Here is a 22490-nt window from a genome sequence, read left to right on the forward strand (position 1 = left end):
AATGGGAACCTTGGATTTTAAAGGATTTACACCTGTTACTCTAAACCAGGCATCTGAAAAGTTCTCTTATAGTTTCATCTAGTGCTTACTAAGGGGCTAGACGTGGCCTGGACAGCACTGGGCATTATCATTTAAAAAACTAAAAACAAACAAAAAATTTTGCCAAAAATTTTTAAATAAAAAAAAGTTATCTTTTCATTTTAATTTGTATTTCTTTGATTAATAGTGAGAGTAGTCTTTTGTGTATTGTCCTTGTTCACTTTTAAAAACGGGGTCTCTGTCATTTCTTATTGATTTATAGGTACTCTACATATCTTAATGCTTTGGTTGTATTTTGGTTTTTCTTAGTAGGATTCATGACATTTTCTTAATTTTTGAGGCCTGTTTTTATAATTGATGTATAGTGGACATACAGTATTATATTAGTTTCAGGTGTACAGTATAATGATTCAACATTTATATACATTCTGAAATGCTTATTACCCCAATAAGTGTAATTACCGTCTGTTACCATAGAAAGTTATTACAATATTATTGACTATAGGGGCGCCTGGGTGGCTCAGTGGTTAAGCGTCTGCCTTCGGCTCAGGTCATGATCCCAGGGTCAGGGGATCAAGCCCCACATTGGGCTCCCTGCTCAGCAGGAAGCCTGCTTCTCCCTCTCCCACTCCCCCTGCTTATGTTCCCTCTCTCTCGCTGTGTCACTCTGTGTCAAATAAATAAATACAATCTTTAAAAAATATATATTATCGACTGTATTCCCTATGCTGTACTTTCCATCCAGGGGACTGACTTATAACCGGAAGTTTGTAACTCTTAATACCCTTCACCTATTTTGCTCATCTCCCCACCCTCCTCCTCTCTGACAACCACTGGTTTTGTTCTCTGTGTTTATGAGTCTGTTTCTGTTTTTTATTTGTTTTGTTCTTTTAGATTCCACATATAAGTGAAGTCATATGGTCTTTGTTTGTTTTTACCTGACTTATTTCAATTGGAAAAATACCCTGTAGGTCATCCATGTTGTTGCATATGGTGATATTTTTACTTTTAAAAGCAAGAAATATATTTAAACTAGATATATTTATATTGTTGTAACACGATCTAAGTAATGAAGCATCTTTAGTTGTCTTGTAAAGAATTAGAACATTCCAGGGTGCCTGCTGGTTCAGTCAGTAGAGCATGCGACTCTTAATCTTGGGTTTGTGAATTGGAGCCTACTTAAAAAAAAAAAAAAGAGGGCTCCTGGGTGGCTCAGTTGCTTAAGCAACTTCCTTCGGCTCAGGTCATGATCCTGGAGTCCCAGGATCGAGTCCCACATCGGGCTCCCTGCTCAGCGGGGAGTCTGCTTCTCCCTCTGACCCTCCCCCCTCTCGTGTTCTCTCTCTCTCATTCTCTCTCTCTCTCAAATAAATAAATAAAATCTTAAAAATATATTTAAAAAAAAGAAAGAAAAAGAATTAGAGTATTCCATCTGTATTTTAAAATTTTTAGCTTAATTTAAATATAAGTACTGAAAATTATTTAAATATAGTTGAATGCAGGTCAGTTGAGGAATGAAGAAAATGAACTGTAGTTACCATGGTTTTTTGTAGATAGACCTATCAGTTCTTAGGCACCAAGATTCTAAATGATCCTTTTACTTTTAGGACGGTAGGTGCCTTATTCCTTTTACTATATTTTACTCTTTGGTCAATTTTTCTAGTTACGGTAGCTAGCCTACTACAAACAAAAGCATTTGCAATACTACAGTAACAAACAACAAGATTTCATTTTTATACTTCCTTTGAAAAAGGGAATAATTCAGGACTTGACTCAACTCTCTGTGGTGGTAATTTATTTTTCTTTGTTTTGTTTCTTCTATCATTTTATAAATACCTAGAACATTAATATTAAAGTAAAAAAAGAAATGAGAAGTTTGAAATGACAATTATGGTTTATCCTTCTCTGTTTCAGATGATCACAGTCGTGTTAAGCTGCAAAATGCTGAAAATGATTATATAAATGCCAGTTTAGTTGATATAGAAGAGGCGCAAAGGAGTTACATCTTAACACAGGCAAGTGATGTGATGTCAAGCAGATGCTTTGCAGTGCAGTTATTGTGGTTGGTCTGCTTTGAAACACAGCTAAAAGGATGTCTTTACTTTTGGAAATGAAATGCCATTTCAGTTTTTTCTGTTGTTATGTACTAAAATGTAGACATTTCAGTGTTTTGCAGGTTTGTATGTGAATATGAAATTAAAGTTATTTTTAAAAAGGAAAATTTTTTAACAAATGGCTTATACCAGTTCTTTTAAGGCAAATTATCATCCTTTACATTGATAAAAAATGTTTGTTAATGCTTTGTTAAGTTCTCTTCACATAATCTGTATCATAACCAGAGGCCCTTTGAAGGCCCTTCTCGACCCCCTTCTCTGGCATGTATTTTCAGAGGATATGAACATGCTTCAGTGATGTCTGGCCTTTGTTCAGAGTGAGGGTGGTAAGGCCAGGTGCCCAGAATACTGGCTGGCAGTCCAGAAAGCATGAGGGTTCCTTGTGGCATTCTGACTGACTGCTTCTTGGCACATTGGCCACACCCATATCCCAGCACTATTCTTTCATTCTTTGATAATAGAAATTATTTTGGTTTATCCACACCAGCTGCCCTTTATCAAATGACAGAGGCTTAATGAGCAGTGCTGTTACATCCCCCAGTTAATGATTTTGAAATTCAAAAGATAAGCTATATATTCATAATATTTGAGCTTTTTAAAAATTTGGATCAGAATAACCTGTTATTGAAAGAGACAACAGTTTCATATAGTAAAAAGATCTTCTATTAGACTATTTCTAATTGACGGGAAATGAAAAATAATTACTTCATTTTACTTAAAGTAGCTGCTATATGTTAAAAAAAGAAAAAGAGAAACTATGTAAAAAAAAAAAACTGGCAAGGAACATAAATTCACAGTTAAAGAAAATATAAAGGTATACAATACACCTATGAAAAGATATTCAATTTTTCTAGTCATTAGGGAATATAATTTTAAACCAGCGTTCAGTTATCACTTTTCACCAGTGAAAATAGCAGAGATTTAAAAGTTACTCAGTGGTTAAATATGTACAGACATAAAGATATATGTGAGGGTGTTTGTTGCAACTTAATTTTAATAGCACAGGACCAGAAATAATAGGACAGAAATAATCTGTGAGGGACTGGCTAAATAAATTACACCTATACCATTAATATTGGTTATTTCTAAGAATTAGGAATAATTAGACTTTAATTTGTTGTTTTCTGCCTTTTTGTAATATTTGGAGCTTTTCTTAGGAGTGTTCATGACTTACTTATTTTTGTGTGTGTGTGAGTAAAGCGATAGAAGTTTATTAAGTGAGGATACAGAAAAAGCTCTCGAGTGAGAGGGGTCCCAACAGGGTTGCCCTCAGGACATCTTTAATAAACTCATTTTTAGAATTTTAATTTACTTTTTATCTTAAAAATCTATAATGTTCAAAAATAGAGAAAATAATTACCCTAGATCCCTTATCACACTCCTTTCTTCCTCGCTCTCTTCTTTTTTCCCAGTCTTGTTCGTAATTCTAAATTTTGTAGGTACTTCTCAGGATTCTGGTTTAGGAGTTATTTCCCCTTTTTCAGTCTATACTCGAGACTTCAATTCTCTGGAACCATATGTTCAACCTTTATATCTTAAGAGAATGTAGACACTGGATTCACAGCATCTGTGCACAAATCCTGGTCCAACTACTTCATTGGGTATTCATTCATCTGACAAAGATTTATTGAGTACCTACTCTGTGGTAGGCATTGTTTAAATAAAACAGACAGTGGGGCACCTGAGTAGCTCAGTCGGTTAAGCATCCTACTCTTGATTTCAGCTCAGGTCATGATCTCAGGGTTGTAAGCTCCAGCTCCACGTCGGGCTCCATGCTGAGTGTGGAATCTGCTTGAGATTCTCTCTCTTTCCCTCTCCAACTGCCCCTCCCCCCTCTTAAAATTTTTTTAAAAATTAAATAGACATTAAGCAAAACCCTGTTGTTATGAACTTTACATCATAGTAGGAAATAAAATTAATAACAGCTAGCAGTTTTGTAACCTTATTCTGTACTTTATGTGTCTTGTATAATTTAAGGCTCAGGATAACTCTCTGGTAAACACTGTCATCACCCTGGTTTAATGCACGAGGAATTAGCTAAAGACCAGGTACATTAAACTTTACCAAGCCCATACAACAAGTGAGTTGAAGCCAGAATTTGAAGCCCATTGGCTCCATGGGTCATGCTCTTATTAATCATTCAGCTCTACAACCATAAGATTGCTGTGTGACCTTGGACAAGCTGCCTAACTCCCCAAGCCTATATATATATATATATATTTATATTATAGATGTATACCTATATTATCTGTGAAACAGTGCTGAGTGAAACTCTTACAGTTCCTGGTACTGTGGTAAGCCCTCCATGGATTATTCGTTGTGGCATTTGTTACTGCTTTTTATTAGTAGTAGTAATAGAAGTAATAATAATCCTCTCATAAAATATTGTAAATCCCATAATGATAAAGAAATTGCCTACTAATTGTGTTTAAGTGTCCTGTCCCTATTGGACTGCTCTGTGTGTCCTGACAGAGGTCCCTGCATTTAGAGCTAGAGGACTCAGAAGGCTGTCTTTAGCTTTTTATTCTTTCCTGAATTTTCCCCCTATATTTTCCAGGTCTTAACTGGATATTTTTACCCAGATGACTCATTTACATTGCAAATTCTGTATTTTCTACATCTAACTTTTTTTTTTTTTTTTTTTAAACCAAGCCAGCTTCCTTCCTGTTTTTCTCACCTGGGTTAAAGCTATGCTCATCATCTACCGAATCCTAATGCAGTTGCTTTTTGTTTCCTTGCTACCAGTCCCTCCCTTCCTAATCCATCTTTAGCAATGCCTTCAGAATTATTTTTTAACATACAAATCTGATGATATTGCTTTACTTCTTAAAAAGTTTGGTGACTATTTCCTGTATTCAAGACCCTCCACACTCTATACAGTGTGATTTCCTACTGCATATTTACCTCTACTTTGCCCTCATTGATTTCTTTGTCCCTCCCAGATGTACCCTATACTTGCATGTGCCTTGTCTTATGCTTGGAATGGGCCCTGACTTGCTCCCTGTCCTTCTACAACGCCTTCCTGTATCAGTGCCCTCCTCATTTTTAAAGCTGTGCTGTAGCATCCTTTCTACTCTCGAAGATCTGATGGTTCACCTCTTACTCTTGTGGCACTTGATATGTTTCAGTTAGTAGGACAAGGACTTCTCCTTGCCTCTTAGTAAACTCTTTGAAGGCTGAGAATATTTTACAGGACAGAGAAAACTAGAGATGCTGAATGTTTATAAACCTTAGCTGTTCTAATTGTCCTTTGTTGCTTCTTTTTGTCACCTTTTTCCTCTGAATTTTTTAAAAAATATATCAGTCCTTGCTATAAATCTCCATTTCGGGGGAAAAAACATTTGTTAATGTTGCTTGTAGGTGGAAGAGCTGAGAGATACCCTCCCCACCAACCACCTTAGAACCACTGACAGAATGTGTTTTGTGTTTCCATATGTATACACGCTGAGTGACTTCTGGTGAATTGATAGATCCATTTTTTCAGATGAAAGAAAAGGCTTTCGTTTTACTGGGGATTTTCTCACTTTGTTTTGTTTTAGAAGTAGATCAAGTAATAGATAATATACATTAAGTGAGTAGAACAGTATCTTCAAACATTTGGTTGTCATTACTTAGGATTCTAAGTCGATTTCTGGCCTTTTTATAACTTAGAAGCTTAGAGTTTATTAATTTAAATAATATTAATAGAACATCTGCTACAAACCAGGGAATACAATTGCCCAAAAGATGCTTTCAGCCTCAAACCATGTGAATCACCTTGTTTGACATGGGAAGCTGAAGTTCCAGGAGACCTGGCCTCCAGCCCCTGAAGCTGCCTCTCCCTCTGTCCTCTGAGGAAAATGCTTGCTGACTTGCGTTAGCTGCAGCAGAGCCTCATTCGTTTTCACCTTTAACATTAGTTATAATTTGACCATGGCCTTTTCATCTCCTATTTGCCCTTTCTTCTGCCCTGTGCTACCGCCAAGCAAAATGTGAAGATAACTGGATTTGATTTTTTCTTCCCCCATGGCAGTACTGTAATATGAACGATTGCCCCTTTTAAGTCCTCTGTTGAGGTCGCACATGCTGTGGTTTTTGTAGATTAACAGCTTCTTAGTGGTTCAGACACTTTGAAATTTCCGCTTTTTCTGGAAATCTTGTTCTAATTTACTTGGGGTGGTTGGTTGGTCAGTGACGGCACCGATTTCCTCTTTTGTAGGACTGCCATGGATCCATGGCAGGCAGGGCCTCTCTTCCTGCTGTGGAAGCTGAAAGGGACAGAGATTTCCTTTGCAGCTGGAACATGACCAGTCAGTTATCCCTGCCCATGGTTTTGACTCCGGTTTGTTTAAAGGTTATGCGTGATGGCTGTAGCCACCTTAGCACTGGCGATGCCAGCAAAGCAAGGTGAGAGTAGTACCAGCGTCAGGAGCACTGTGCCAGGCTGACTCCTTTGAGCAGAATCTTGCCTTTACATTGGTTCCCACTGAAGCCTGGCTTTCCAGCCCTCAACTCTGAAAGTCATCTGATAGCCTGAAAGATTCCTTTTCTGCCTAAGTCAATAAAAGTCAGTTTTGATCATTTATAAGCAACTAGTACAGACCTATTTTTTTAACTCAAGTGGATTTAAAGTCATGATTTACTTATTATGATTCAATACATTGTTCTTAAACCGGAAGCATACTTGAGGGAATTTTCCTTGAACCTTGTTCCATCGCCTTTCTCTTACCTCCTTTTTCTTCTCTGTTCTTACAGGGCCCACTTCCTAATACAGGTTGCCATTTCTGGCTCATGGTTTGGCAGCAAAAAACCAAAGCAGTTGTCATGCTAAACCGAGTTGTGGAGAAGGAATCGGTGAGTAATACTTAATATTTACAACTTAGTGTACTGCCTGTATCATTAGCTTATGAATGTTTTCATACTTCCTTTGGGATATTCATTCATTTACTGGTTTTGGCCTTGAATTGCTAAAGGCTAGTAGTCAGGGTATTTCTGACCAGAAGTAGTATATCCTTTTCCTTTCTTGCCTTAAGTATTTAAGTAATAGTTGTATACCACTACCTTCCAGAATGTAAATGTAATGAGACAAATATTGACCAGTGGTGACATAGATCTTTGGAATCCCTAGGCTTTATTAGAATTTTTATAATTATTATCAAAATCTTGAAAAGTTTAGAAAGGATTAAAGTGACAGGTTTTTGTTAACCTATATGAATTTTTATTGGCTCTTAGGTCACGAGACAGTAAGTTTGGGAATGTATAAATATATTAAACTTGAGGTACAGTCTAAACACAGTGCTAATTAGTTAAGTCTTTTAACTTTTGTAGCTTTAGATCCTTTTCTGTCAGAGAAGCAAATTGGAAAGTATTGTCAGTAAGGTCTCTTCCAGCCTAAGATCTTCTTCGGATTCCTGATTCTTTTTTCTAAATTCATATTTGGTGGCTTTCGATGGTGCTGCAAATTATTCTACTCTCTTTCTAATCCTGAGTCGCATTCACATACCAGAATGTCCAGCAATATTGGCATAATTATTTATAGTGGCTTTTTCATGGCTTCCAGTGTGACTTAAAAATTAAGTGATGATGACGACATTGTTTGAACAATTTGAGCAGCGTTGCAAAGTAGATGATTTATAAGTTTCATCTCTCCTCTTGGAGCATAATTAGTATATTAATAAGATAAGACTGCTACTAGAAATTAGAAATCATATTTATGGTGGTTGGATCTAGATGCTTAAAAAGATTCAGGTTTAATTATTTTGGGGAAGATTACTTCATGAGTGATACTGTTTTGTTTATGAAGAAGCCCATAATGTCTGATTATCTTTCTTTTTGCGGCGTTAGCAGCCATTGCTGGTCAGTGCTTAGTTCCTTAATTAGTTACAGGTTACAAAATAGTGATATTCCAATTTTACCATTTCTTCTTAAATTTTTGTTGGAATACTTCTATAGAAAGAAACTTTCGGAGTGCCTGACTCTTGGTTTAGGCTTATGTCATGATCTCAGGGTCGTGAGATCAAGCCCCACATTGGGCTCCGCACTCAGCATGGAGTCTGCTTAAGTTTCTGCTTAAGTTTCCCTCTGCCTCCCCTCCCCTCTTTCTCTCTCTAATAAGTAAATCTTTAAAAAAACAAAGAAAAGAAAAGAAACTTCCCTTCTAGTTAGTTGACCACTTTTATATAGGAAAAGGAGTTTACAAAATAGTTAATTCCCTAGTGTCTTCAGCAGGTGACCAGTTAGGTTTTTTTGGTGTGGGGGCAGGGGCAGGAGGGGATCAATTATTATGAACTCATAGATTTTTTTTTTTTAAGATTTTATTTATTTATTTGACAGAGAGACAGCAAGAGAGGGAACACAAGCGGGGAGTGGGAGAGGGGGAGAAGCAGGCTTCCCACTGAGTAGGGAGCCTGATGCAGGGCTCAATCCCAGGACCCTGGGATCATGACCTGAGCTGAAGGCAGACGCTTAACGACTGAGCCACCCAGACTCCCCTGAATTCATAGATTTAAACATCTTTGATGTACTTCACTCCATTGCAGTTATTATCCGTCTTAGTAGTTGAATTATTCCTCTGTTGGCTAGCAGGAATCTCTTCAAGTTGGGCTCTGAGTCAGAAATCCAAGAGATAAAACCAAAGAGTCTTTAATAATTTTCTTACTATCTGGAATGACTACTTAACCTCTTCTTCATAGAATCAGTCATTTCTCTAAGGAACCTTGGTTTCTTTTATTGGGCAGTGATATTTCAACATGACAATAAAAATAGGGATGTTGGGACGCCTGAGTGGCTCAGTTGGTTAAGCGTCTGCCTTTGGCTCAGGTCATGATCCCAGGGTCCTGGGATTGAGTCCTGCATTGGGCTCCTTGCTCAGTGGGGAGCCTGCTTCTCCCTCTGCCTGCCACTCTCCCTGCTTGTGCGTGTTCTCTCTCTCTCTCTCTGACAGATACATCAAATCTTTAAAAAAAAAATTAGGGATATTTACTGATGCTGGGTTGATCATTGTTTTTAGAGCTTTTTGGTGAACAGAGCTAAGGAAAAAATGTGTTTGTGTTAGATAACACATTTCAAGGATTCATACTGATACTTCCAATTTAAATTTAGAACTGAGGGGGTTGGCTTAATGCATTCTACCTTATATCTGTTGGCTTCTTTTTCCATACCATGAATCCTGCTTTTCAAAGACACAACGGATAAAGAATATCTTACAGTGACTCATTTACTTTGTCCCATGTTATACACCAGAATGACTCATAATAAGAGTATCAACTCCATCACCAAAATAATTACTGAAAAAGTTTTAAATTTTTTATGTTTTTCCCATCTCTTTCTGTTTTTAAGTTGTACTTTACCTACATTGTCAGAGTATATAACATAACTACAGTCTTTCTCTTATATCCCTTGTAAAATCTTAGTTCTACATGTAAATATATATTTAATTTACATTGTCGGTCTTATTGATGTCTCTCCAGTTCTGTAGATATCTCATTCTGTAGTGCATCCTAAGGAAGGGACTCATGGGTATTATAGTTCCTGATTTCTTACCTGTCGATGAGAGTTTAATCTGCTGTCTTAATGCTTAAAAGTCACTTTGACAGGATATAAAATCTTGGCTCACATTTGCTTTTCTTTGAGCAACTTAAATACATTACTCCATTTCCCTTTGGCTTTAGAGATTACTGACAAAGTCAATTGGACATCTGATTTTATTTCCTTTGCAAGTCATGTGTTCTTTTTATCTAGGTTACCCAAAGGCTTTTTTTTTCTTCAAATCCCATTAATTTTACCAAAATATGTCTTAGTGTTGGTCATTCTGGGTCAGTTTTTCTAGATGCATAGTATGCTCTTTCAATTTATGATTTTTTAAAGAAGAATGTATTGATTATACTTGTTAATATTTACTGTTTGCATGCTTTAGTGTTCTTTGGATCCTATTCACGTTAGATTTTCTTTGCTTATTTTTATATTTGTCACTTTCTCTTAAATCCTATTGTCACTCCATTTCTTTTATTATCTGCTGTGTTTATTCATGCCTCTGTTCCTTTTAGTTTAGTCTTCATTTCTGAAATGGTGTGTTCTTTGATTCCTAATTTTTTTCTGTCTCCTATCACCTCATTTCTGAGTTGTTCTCATTCTCCTTTATACTCTTTCACTTATTGTATCATATTTAAAGTGTCTTTTAGCACCTTTGGAAGTATCAGCTCATAGTAATTATTTGTTTGGAGGTGTTACTGTTTGTGATTTGTAGCTGTTTGTGATTTGGAAAAAAAGAAATGACCATATTTTATAAGGATATTTTTGTAGTGTTTTTTTTCCTAATGAAGTGGCTCTTTATCTCACCTTGCCACAGTCTGTTGGTCTCATAATTTGGCTTTTGGGAAGATCCTTTTATTGTCACAAATAGGAATTCCATATTAGTAGTTCTGCCAAAATGTACCAACTCTAGATAAAGAGGGCTTTTCTTCTTCTTTTTTTAAAGATGTTGTTTATTAGAGAGTGCGTGCGCACATAAGCAGGGGGAGGGGCATAGGGAGAGAGATAAGCAGGCTCCCCAGGCACAGTCCTGTAATGTGATAGAGTAAATATTCTTAATATTTCAGTATTTCCTATATTTTTTAAAAACCGAAAATCCGCTGAGTGGGGAGCCCAACACGGGGCTCGATCCCAGGACCCTGAGATCATGACCCAAGCCAAAGTCAGATGCTTTTTTTTTTCCTCCTAATTAAATTTTGTTAATTAATATATAATGCATTATTTGTTTCAGGGGTACAGGTCTGTGATTCATCAGTCTTACACAGTTCACAGCGCCCACCATAGCACATACCCTCCCCAATGTCCATCACCCAGCCACCCCATCCCTCCCACCCCCCCTCCACTCCAGCAACCCTCAAGTTTTTTTCGTGAGATTAAGAGTCTCATGGTTTTTCTCCCTCTCTGGTTTCATCTTGTTTCATTTTTCCCTCCCTCCCCCTATGATCCTCTGTCTTGTTTCTCAAATTCGTCATATCAGTGAGATCATATGATGCTTGTCTTTCTCTGATTGACGAAGTCAGATGCTTAACTGACTGAGCCACCCAGGCACCCCAGAGGGGGCTTATCTTCTGATTTATTTCCCTGACTTAATTTTAGTAAGTGAATATACAATGTTATTTCTAGATAAATAGTATTTGGTAGCAGATTCATGGGTATTTGTAGGAAATTCTTGTAAAATGAAGCCTTTTCAATACTGTTTGAAGAAAAGATTCTTACAAGAGGTTGATAATTTTAGAAATGTAAAGTGAATGCATGTATGATGTTAAAATATAGGTTATCATGCTTTAGAAATGACAAATTCACTTTTATGAACATATCTGTTTATGGCTTTTTTTTTTTACTATAAGTTATAGGAACATTTTACAAACCTTTTATAAAATGTCAATCTTACTAAAATACATTGAGCATCAGATATAGTGCAATTGTTCATAGATTTGGGTACTTGAAAAAAATATAGCATGTGTATGTGTGTGGTTTGTCTTCCTTTCCCAGCTTTTTAGGGTTTCATAATGTCTAGGAACTAATATCTACATATTCTTAAATTTAGGTTAAATGTGCACAGTACTGGCCAACAAAAGATGATCGAGAGATGCTGTTTAAAGAAACAGGATTCAGTGTGAAGTTTTTGTCAGAAGATGTGAAGTCATATTATACAGTACATCTACTGCAGTTAGAAAATATCAATGTAAGACTTTTCATGCCTAAAAGATTGGACTTTATATATTGCTGATTTTCAGAATTATTTTATGTCATTAGATTTGAAGTTTGGGGCTGCATATACATTTCGATAGTATCTATAATAGTATATAGTCATAAACATGGTGTTTACATTGTGTTTCCTACATGTGGTAGCTCTCTGAGGACTCTTGAGAAAACCTAGAAACTAAGGATTTTAAAGTTCAGGTTGAGATATGAGGATTGAAGATAATTTATTAAGATTACTTGGGGATGAAGAGAGAGAGAGCTTTATAATCAGGCTAACCTGAATTCAAATCCCAGCTCTGTTGTTCAGTAGAAATATCCCTGGGACCTGTTCCTCAACGTCCCTCATCCTTTCCTCGTCTGGAAAGCAGAGATTGTGATAGCGCCCTTTCAGGGCTGATGTGGAGATCAAATGAAGATGTGTGCGCAGAGCAGCTGATGTAGAATAGGTGCCCAGTCAACATGGCAGCACTTGGTGCTTCTGAGAGTGGCAGGCCAGTCAAGAAAATAACTTACTGGAATGTTGTTAATTCAGATGATTCACCACAGAGAAATTTGTCCTTACTGAATTGGGGAAAATGGTGAAATAAATTTAGCATATGGTCCCAAGAACATTCATACGGATCTTTTCCAGAAATACAAGCATTGTTCCTTATTTCTTGGTTGAGATACATGTACATGGTGGATTTGTGAACCTGCTATTTTCAAGTTGGGGATCAAGACATTTCTCCCCTTTTCACCACCTACCTGTTTTGCCTTCTTTGTGTTGTAATCAGGATAACTGGAAAATATGAAATGAGAGTGATTCTGGGATGCTCTTAGGAGCTAGGAAAACTAGAAAATAGGAAAATATTTGTTGGCCAAAAAATGATTGCAGGAATGTATCTAGTCTGTATAGTGAGATACTGTTTTAGTTAACCATTAACTGAAAGAAATTATTAACATGGGATCATTGACCAAATAAGTTTTATAGAGAAGGGATATATAAAGTGCATACACACACACACAAACTTTTAGATACGAAGAAATACATTTTAAGGTTGATCTCTTGAAACGCCTGTTTTTTGCCGCCTACTGTAAGCACAGGTGCGTACTGTTGAGGGCCCAGGCCCAGCTTCGCATGACATCCGTAATTAAGTTTTTATGTGATCTCTTAGGTTATCTGAGAAGTCTCAAGGTTGGGAAATACAAGACTTAGATTTATTTATAAATTTCCCTTATTTGTAGTTTTTTGCACCAACTATTCCATTTACATATGTCTTAAGCTGCCCTGAGATACATCAACAACTGTTTGATCCTAGATTGTGCAGTACTTCTTGCCAGAAACAGAACTGCTTTTATATAAACTTCTCATGATGCTTTGAATCATCTTCTCTTGGTATTTATCCCAGGTACCTCATCTGCTTCTGGCCTAAAAACTGATAGGAATGGAGAAGGGCATAGGTGTTTTTCCCTGTTTCTGAAACCTATCCTACCTAATTAAGAGTTAATTATACCTTAATAATAAAATAAAATGTGTTTTGTATCATTTTGTAAAGCACTTTTACATATAATTTGACCCAGTCTTCCTATAATGTGATAAATATTCTTAATATTTTAATATTTCCTATATTTTTTAAAAACCGAAAATCCATTAAGGTTATATGATTTTTCCTGTAAATAGATTACTCAGCTAGTAAGTGACAGGCCAGAACTCAAATCCCGATCTCCTGACTTGGAATGACATGGGGCTAATAAGTCTTTTGAAAAAAGTGCTAATTGTCCTAGTAAAGGAAGATTCTTGGTTCTAAAGCATCTTTCTGAGTTGAAGCATGCGAACTGCCCAACCACTGTTTCAGTTGCTAGCAACTGTGTGATTTCTTATTGGCCTGGGTTCAGAGTACACCATAATTAATAGCAACAATATGTTTACATTCTACCTTACAATCTTTAGTAAGAACTAGGAATGTTAGAAGAACAAAGTAGCATTTCAGCATGAGAAGCAGAATTGTATTTGGTTAAGTATTTACACTCTGGATCCAGATTGCCTGAGTTTAAATCCCAACTGTATGCCTCCTGGTTGTGTGACTGGTCCCACTGTTTACCCTCTGTGCCTCAGTTACTCATCTACAGAATGAGGATAAGGACACACGTACCTCAGAGGGTTGCTGTAAGGATCAAGTGAATTAATGCTGTAACAGGCCTAAGACTCCATGCAGGATTCCCAATTAGTAGCTTTAGTTGTGTGCATCTGTTTCCTTTGTCATATCAATGAATTGGGAAGGACTGCAGAAAGAACAAGTTGAGGGAGAAAGAAATACCAAAGGAGCGAGAAAGGTGATGCTGCAGGTAAGGAGTGGTCACCAACCTCACCCTGAGCTGCAGAGAACCAGTTTGCTGCTAAAGGAGTCTGACTTGTCTGTAGTAACAGGTCTAGGGCCTAAGCTGTGGTTTGTGTGGGCCCTGCTCTTTTACAGACCTCTGGTCTAAGGGAGCAGTAAAGCTGCACACCAGCTGCCCTTTCCAGTGTCTTCAGTAGAACTAAGAGTTTGAACTTTGGCCCATGAATGAAGAGATTCCATCTCTGCTTTTAAAGCAGCCCCGTGGCTTAAGCTAAGGGGAAGGTTTTGTAGGGCTTTTAAAATACAAGGTCATCTAGAGTGCTTATTTGTCTTTCAGGATTTTCTTTTTAGTTGCCCTTCACTATTTTCCATAATATTGTTGGCCAGCTTTATGTTTATCAAGTTCCAGGAATACTATTGTAATGCTGGCTGCCTTCTATTTCTCTGTCCCTGTAGATTTGCCCAAAACAGGATGAGTGCCTAATTATTACCATGCTCAGCTGGGATTTGATTCAAAATAGTTTAAACAGTTTATCCCACCTGGAGTGTCATCCTCTCTTCTCTGCCTGTTTATATCCTGCACATCCTTCAGGACCACCTTGTGACCCATTTCTTACTTTGGTCTTTCTTAATTCATCTATGACGCATTCATTCCTAATAGCTGTAATCTTACACTTCTCTCCATAATTTAAATTTTCCATTTTACTGGCTTATTTAGTACTTGTGTATGTATGTACTTTGACTCCCATAACAAGGTTTTTGGCTCCCCATGGGTAGAGTCCTTAGCTGTTACCTTTGTGCTTCCTTCTGCCATTGCACCGAGTGAGTGGTTATTCTAAAATAAAGGCATAATCCTTCCACCTTGCTCTAAAAAATCTTTCTGTGGCTAATGCAGACGTCCAGGACCCAGCCCGGACTGGTCCTTCCTTCTTGTCTAGGCACTCAGGGTTTGTTCTTGCTAACAGTCCTACACTTCTCAAATAGGTTGATTCTTGGAGGCCCACACCTCTGTGTATTGCTTTCTCTCTGCTTAGAATGCAAGCCCCATGCCTACCTGTTTCTGTCACTGTCCTCTCCTGATCTGGTGAGGTCTGTTCATCTTTCAAAATGAATTACAGTAACTAAATATTTAACACAGACCATATAATGATCCTGGCAAAAACTGATGAGGGACTGAACTAAGGCACTTACGGTGAGCTACAGATCTCATATAAGTTTGTATTTAGGAGATAGGGTTCACAAACTCTGCTACTTCTTCGTGTAGAGGAAATACTAAGTGAAGCAGTTGAAAATGTGAAGAAGTTTACAATTGATTGGAGCTTACTAGGGGCTACAGTAGAGTCAATTAGTATATAATTGTTTCAGAAAAGGTATTTGTAAGTATTTACCATATGCAGGCATAGGTTAGGCACTTTACATTCACTGTTTCATTTATTCCTCACAATAGCCTTATAAGGTAAGTACTGTTTTTAACCATTTACAGATGACAAAATTAGGCTTATGATGAAAGTCTTGAAAATACAATCTTGGTACTTCTATAAATGCCCGAAGTGTGAAAATAATTGGGCCTAGCACTAAAGAGCTGCATAGATTTCTTTGTAATAATTAGAAAATTTATAATCTTATTTATCTGTATAAAATAAGTTAACTTGAATTTGAATGGCTTTAGGTGGCATACACTTAAATTGCCATAAGCCTGACTGTGGCCCATGGTCTTGTACCTACTCAGTTCTTCGCTCATCTTCCTGGCCTCCATATATAGTGAATTAGATATCCTTATTCAAGGGTAGAATTCTCCTTCAAAATATGTAAATAAGATTTTGCCTTAAAAAGAAGAGTGAACCACTGACATTTTGTGCAGAGTGTGGTATACATAATGCAGTGTTTTACAAAGAAGATTTGTCAGGGACAGCCATGTAATTGCAGATGCAACCAAGTGTGCGTGGGGTGTGAGGTCAGCAGCGAGAGGGGATGGAGAGGCCAACTGGGAGGACTGATGTGACTTGATGACCTGGGAGAAGGAGAGGGGGCTTCCACCAGTTTTGAAATAAGGGGTTTGTCAAAAATTGTAAAGTCTACATGTAGAGCTTGTTTGGAATAAAGATGAATTTTGTTTTAGCTCTCTAGCCTTTGGCAATCCTTTTTTCCCTCATGTTTTTTCCAGCACGAAAAAGAGGGAGAAGAGGTCCAGTCAAGCATATAAACATTTCTTTCCTATCTCAGTCTTAAACATACGGATCTTATTGCTTCATGAAGTGGTCTGTTGGGAATTGTATGATTTTTTTGTGAGCTGTGATTTTGAATCTTGTTTCAGTAGGGACACATTAATAAAAGTTAACTTCTTAAGAAGTTCTTTAGTCTGGTCCTGTTAGGGGAAGAAAAAGACTGATTCTCAAAAATCTATTAGTGGGGAAGACTGCATTATACAAACAGTTGTGAACATTTCTGGGAACTGGCTTTGAGTATCCCAGACAGTGTGACCTGAATTTGAAAAAAATCAAGAGACTTCTAGTCTTGAGCCAAAATCATACAAGCGAAAAAAAAGCAAGCAGTTGCTCAGGATTGTGGGTTAACTCTAGGTTTAAACCAGGAGGTGATGCAGTAAATGAGCATAAGTGAGTATACAGCGTTATGGGAAGACTGGGCCGTACCCTGCAGAGCACAGCTTGCAGGTGAGCCAGGTCCTGGCACCACCCCTCCCAGACCTGGGAGCTCCAGCACGTCCACGCGGGACCTGGTTTAGGCTTACATGGCAAAGCCTGGCCCTGCTCTGCGAGGTCAGCACTGCATGGTGGCAAATGACCACAGCACGGCAGTTGTGGGGGGGGGGGGTGTGGAAAGGGAGTAAACATTCCCACTGGAATCTTAGACCCTATTTAAAGGAAGGTGTGACTTCTGAGTTCTCCATGCCCCTGGGCTATGGCAGGAACAGCCACTCTAACCCATTCCTGTGCTGATACTGTGTTCTTACCTGTCCATTTCTGGTTTTGTAAGAAGAAACTAAAGTTTAGCCTTCTTAATTTGGAATGTTTTCAGTGCCTTTTTAAATACAGTAAATTTAACCCCCCCCCCTTTTTTTACATACAGTAAGCTATAATTTTGAAAGGAAATGTTTTGAAATTTAGGAATCCCAATGATCATTTTAATTAGTAATAGATTTATATTTTCTAGTACCTTCAGTATATTGAGAATCTATGGATCAGAGTGTATTTGGAATTATGAAAGCGAATTTTAAGAAAATTAGTCACTGAAAGTAGGTAATTGGAAATTTTTAAAAGAATTTCTGCACTGTATTTTATCAGTGTTATACCTCATATAACAAGTCTGGGACTTAGGGGTCTTAATTTTTGCTAAAAAAAGGGGAAAGTTTATTTTTAAAAAAAGAAAGTTAATTTTGAAAACTTGTACCGAAAGCAGGATGCTGTAATAATAATCTTTAGCTTTTAACCATTAAAATTATCATGGTGTTTTGCTTTTGTTTTTGTTTTTTTTTCTAATGTTGCTTGTATGGCTTCTCCCTCCAAAAACATCCTACAATGAAACTGAGAAATTGTGCAGAGATATGTTAGAGGGTTACCGCTTCGGTTTACAAAAATGAAGACTAGAAGGCACCAAAGTGCTTCTTGGGGCAAAAGGCAGCTGGCAAAAGCTTAGGAACATTTTCATAATGAGTTAGTCAGAAATAAAGCTCATCAGGAATATCCAGGAAGTGACAGTGAATGCCAGGTAGGCTTTAAGAGACAGGAAGCATTTAGCATATTGGTAAACCATTTTAGCACATCAGCAAAGTCATATAAACAGTTTTAGGATTGGAAATTATTACCACGGGGAAAAGCAGCAATTAGAAGAGCAATTTCAATTAAAAATGTAAAGATTGTGTCTTTAAATTAATTCTTGAGTTGCTCCTCTGAGCCTGTGTAGCAGAATCTACAAGATAACTCATCTGATGAGAAAAATTATATCTAAAAATGTTGGGCATTCTTAAAAAGGAAACCATTAAAGAATGTGAAATTATACTGGTAGGATTTTTTTTTAAATAGGAAAAAAAAGGGCGCCTGGGTGGCTTAGTCGTTTAGCGTCTGCCTTCAGTTCAGGTGGTGGTCCCAGGGTCCTGGGATCGAGCCCCGCATTGGGCTCCCTGCTCAGCAGGGGGGGCCTGCTTCTCCCTCTCCCACTGCCCCTGCTCGTGTTCCCTGTCTCGCTGTCTCTCTCTCTGTCAAAAAATAAATAAAAATATTTAAAAAATAAATAGGAAAAACAAAAGGAACACTCATCATGATGTATGAATTAAAATATTGGCAACATGTATGGTGTAGGTCGGTGGTTAAGAGCCCAGACTGCTGCTTCAAATTCAGGCTCTGCTAGTGTCTCAAAGTGTCACCTTGGGTAAATTACTTAACCTTTGGCCTCTGTTATCTGGAAAAGGAGTTTTATTAGGATTGTTGTATGGGTTGAGTTAATACATAAAAAGCTTAGGACAGGCCTGCAAAATAATGTTTTAGAAATGTTAGCTATTATTAAATAAATTCCAGATTCTCCTGAAGAACTCCAAACTTGCGTGATTATCAAAAACCAAATAAAAAATCATGGTACAGAAGTCCATAAGGATTAAAAGCATTAACACAAAACACATATTCTTTCTGAAGTAGTGTTTTCAAAGAAAAGAAATTAGAACTAACTTTTCCCTTGATTTTCACTTTTTAGAGTGGTGAAACCAGAACAATATCTCACTTTCATTATACTACCTGGCCAGATTTTGGAGTCCCTGAATCACCAGCTTCATTTCTCAATTTCTTATTTAAAGTGAGAGAGTCTGGTTCCTTGAATCCTGAACACGGGCCTGCAGTGATCCACTGTAGTGCAGGCATTGGGCGGTCAGGCACCTTTTCTCTAGTAGATACCTGTCTTGTTCTGGTAAGTGCTTCTTATGATCTAATTTTAGTCTTGTTTAATTTTTTATTGTTTTCCCCTGGCAGAAGTAAGCTCTAATGTCTGTATCCCAGAACTGTGATTTTCAAACTTAAACTTCTGCCTTCTTCAGAAAAACCTAAAAAATTTCACTTAGACCCTTTTAACTGCCTCTTATTTGTGAGTGGTGGGGCTCTGTCCAAGATGATTCTAGACATCTCCAAGAAGAATTTTTTTTTCCCCCTGGTAGCTTTATTTTACAGAAATAATAGGTCTTCCCCCTTCCTTGTTTTTCAAATGTAAATTGATATATAATATTGAATTCCTTCCAACTCAAACAAGCACTACATTTCTCTTGCCCTGAGTTTCCTTATTTAAACTAAGGGTAATGATACTATTTTCCTCAAGAATTAAGTGAATTAATACATTCAAAACACTTAGAAGAGTCCCTGGTATTTTCTAAGCACTCAGTAAATACTAGTATTATTATTCCCCTGAGATTCCGATCTCTGCCCCCAAGGGCTGTATTCTTTCTTCACCAACCCATTTCCAGCCCCAGCCTGGATATAGGCCTGTGCCTTTTCTTTTTAGAATGTTCATTTTTCCTTAGTTGGGGCATAGGGCATCTCTAGAGTATAGGAATGGTTGAGTCTTAATATACCGACTGTATTACTTTACTACTCTGCCTCTAAGTGATATACTTCAGTCAAAAACTGGATTGTTACAGGGCACCTGGATGGCTTAGTCGGTAGAGCATGCAACTCTTGATCTTGGAGTCAGGAGTTGAAGCCCCACGTCAGGCATAGAGCATACTTAATTTAAAATTAAAATTAAAGGAAAACTGAGTTGGGGCACCCGAGTGGCTCAGTCAGTTAGGCGTCTGACTCTTGGTTTTGGCTCAGGTCGTGATCTAGGTCATGCACTCAGTGCAGAGTCTGCTTGAGATTCTCTCCCTCTCCTTCTGCCCCTTCTGCCCCACACTCACTCACTCTCTCTCTCTCAAATAAATAAAATCTTAAAACTGATTGTTACATTAAAGTGAACTTTGACATGTTTAAAAAAAATTCTGTCTATTCACTTAATGGTGAATGACTATTAAAAACTGGGTTGTGTGTTTGTGCCTATTCCCTGCCAGACATAACTTCCACTTTTTTCTTTTTCAGTTGGGGTGAGGGTTGTGCTGGTTATAATACAAGATCGATAGTCCGGAGCTGGTGCAGTGACTTAACAGTGTCATTGTGAATCTAGGCTCTTACCGTTTTTCTTCTCCACCATCTTTAAAGATGGCTGCTGGACACAGACATGAAGGCAGAAGGGCACTGGGCAAGTTTACTTCTGTCAAGACCTTTTAAAAAAAAGCAGAACACTAATGTCAGTGGATTTATCTTTACATTAAGCCAGAACTGGTCATAAATTCTTCCTTAGACAAATACTGGCCAAAGTAAATAAGATTACTGTGATTGGTTTGGAATCAGTTGTGTATCAGCTAAAGGCCTCCATCTACTGCTTGAACAGTTGAGGTGTGCGGAAGGTGGTGGATTGGGGTAGATGTTTTGTACAGAAGGAGTTAACAGCCATGGTCACTTCTTGTTCTTGGGGGAGACACACTGCACATTGCAAAATGCTTAGCAGCTAGCTATCCTATATTGCTTCTCTTTCCTGGACTCTAACAACAAAAGGCTTGAATAATTTTTACCTTTCTTGCAGATGGAAAAAGGAGATGATATTAACATTAAACAGCTGTTACTGAATATGAGGAAATATCGAATGGGACTTATTCAGACACCAGATCAACTCAGATTTTCATATATGACTATAATAGAAGGAGGAAAATTTATAAAGGGAGATTCAAATATACAGGTAAACTTTTTTAGGGAAATAATACCTGTGTATTATATATGATTAGCATCAAATAACTGCTGCACTCCATTGAAGCACTTGTTTTCTCCCTTCCTTCCAAAAAGCATATTGACATTCATGTGGAAAACCCAGCTGGCCATCTTAAAATTCTGAAGTTTAAGCTCACGTCCTCATATATACCTCAGCCTCATGTTAAATCTTGCCTGTTACTCAAAAGCCCTAGTGGGAATAAGATTTTATTAAAGAAAGTGGAATTTTCATATAAGGAGGTTAGTTTAAGCATTTAAGCATTAAAATAAACCAAAGAATTTTGGTAATTTTAGCACATTAAAAACTTGACCTGCAATTATAGAATACTTAGTTTATGTAATAGATGCTTAATTTTGTTAACAGTGAGCAACTCGAGTATTTATGGCAGACATACGAAATTCCAGTAGAAAGTTCTGTTTCTCTGGTTTCTGGCTATGCTCTCATGAAGACATTTTTGTTCCACATTTGCAAAAACTAAGTTCAAAGACTGATTATCAGAAATCTGTGTTATATACTAACAGACCCCTATTTCTTGTCTGATCTGGTCACATAGTATTGGACATAAGTAGATCAAAACTCTTCATATTTCTCTTATGAACACATATACTGGCTCTTTAATTTCTGTGATTATGAGGCAAGTCAGAAATACACTGAATAAGCCTTCTTTTATAACTCAGACCATCTGTGATAATGGAATTAAATACAAGTTACACTTTCAAAGACATTAAAATATTCTTAAGCAATTCTGTTTCTCAGCTAACTGTTGTTCTGATCTTTAGTATTATTGTAACTATTCAAGACAAACTATTATCAGTAAAATTTAAAGTCTTATGATCTTGCCATTTGCAACAAGATGGATGGAGCTAGAGAGTATAATGCTAAGCAAAATAAGTCAGAGAAAGACAAATACCATATGACTTCATTCATATGTGGAATTTAAGAAACAAAACAAATAAAGCAAAGGGGAAAAAAATAGGCAAACCAAGAAACAGAATAAATCTTTAATGAAGAGAAACATTGCATCAGTCCATAAAATACTCAGTATTTCGATTAGGCCCACAAAACATGAGACCCTTCTTCAGAAGTCAGACTTTGGTAACACTGGGTTTGCTTGGCAGTGAACCAGTGATTCGGAAGAAGTAAAAGTTATCTCAAATGTTTAAGATTAGGAAAAGGTCTCTCTCTCTCTCTCTCTCTTTTTTTTTTAATCTCTGTGAACTTCTCTCCAGTTTGGAGTTGAAAAACTCCAGTCTGGAGTTGGAAAAAAGTTAAATAGTTAAACCAAACTTTTTTCACACACTTGTGGCTTCCTTAGTTGTTTATTGCTTATTTCCTGGACGTTCTTATGGACTAATTGTAGAAAAAGTGTGCTGTCCTTTGGATAGTATCCCTCCCTCCACTTTAAAATTTTTTCAAGTTTCCTTAGTTTCAGAATATATACTCACTTACTTTGAGGATCTTTTTCACTACAGAGATGAATTTTATGAACATACTTTTTTGTGGTCTT

General features: G+C 37.2%; 1 protein-coding gene across 2 annotated transcripts in view; it reads left to right on the forward strand.

Moving 5' to 3' along the window:
- The window catches only part of PTPN2 (protein tyrosine phosphatase non-receptor type 2), an 85776-nt gene that overhangs the window by 45575 nt on the left and 17711 nt on the right, over positions 1 to 22490 (forward strand). For both annotated transcript variants that reach the window (XM_032399197.1, XM_032399196.1), the window contains exons 3-7: positions 1954 to 2054; positions 6888 to 6986; positions 11710 to 11847; positions 18890 to 19099; positions 20801 to 20953. In XM_032399197.1, coding sequence (XP_032255088.1) covers positions 1954 to 2054; positions 6888 to 6986; positions 11710 to 11847; positions 18890 to 19099; positions 20801 to 20953 — 701 coding nt within the window. The remainder of the gene's footprint in view (positions 1 to 1953; positions 2055 to 6887; positions 6987 to 11709; positions 11848 to 18889; positions 19100 to 20800; positions 20954 to 22490) is intronic.

This window comes from Phoca vitulina, unplaced genomic scaffold (assembly GCF_004348235.1).
Source record: "Phoca vitulina isolate PV1807 unplaced genomic scaffold, GSC_HSeal_1.0 scaffold139, whole genome shotgun sequence".
Lineage (NCBI taxonomy): Eukaryota > Metazoa > Chordata > Mammalia > Carnivora > Phocidae > Phoca > Phoca vitulina.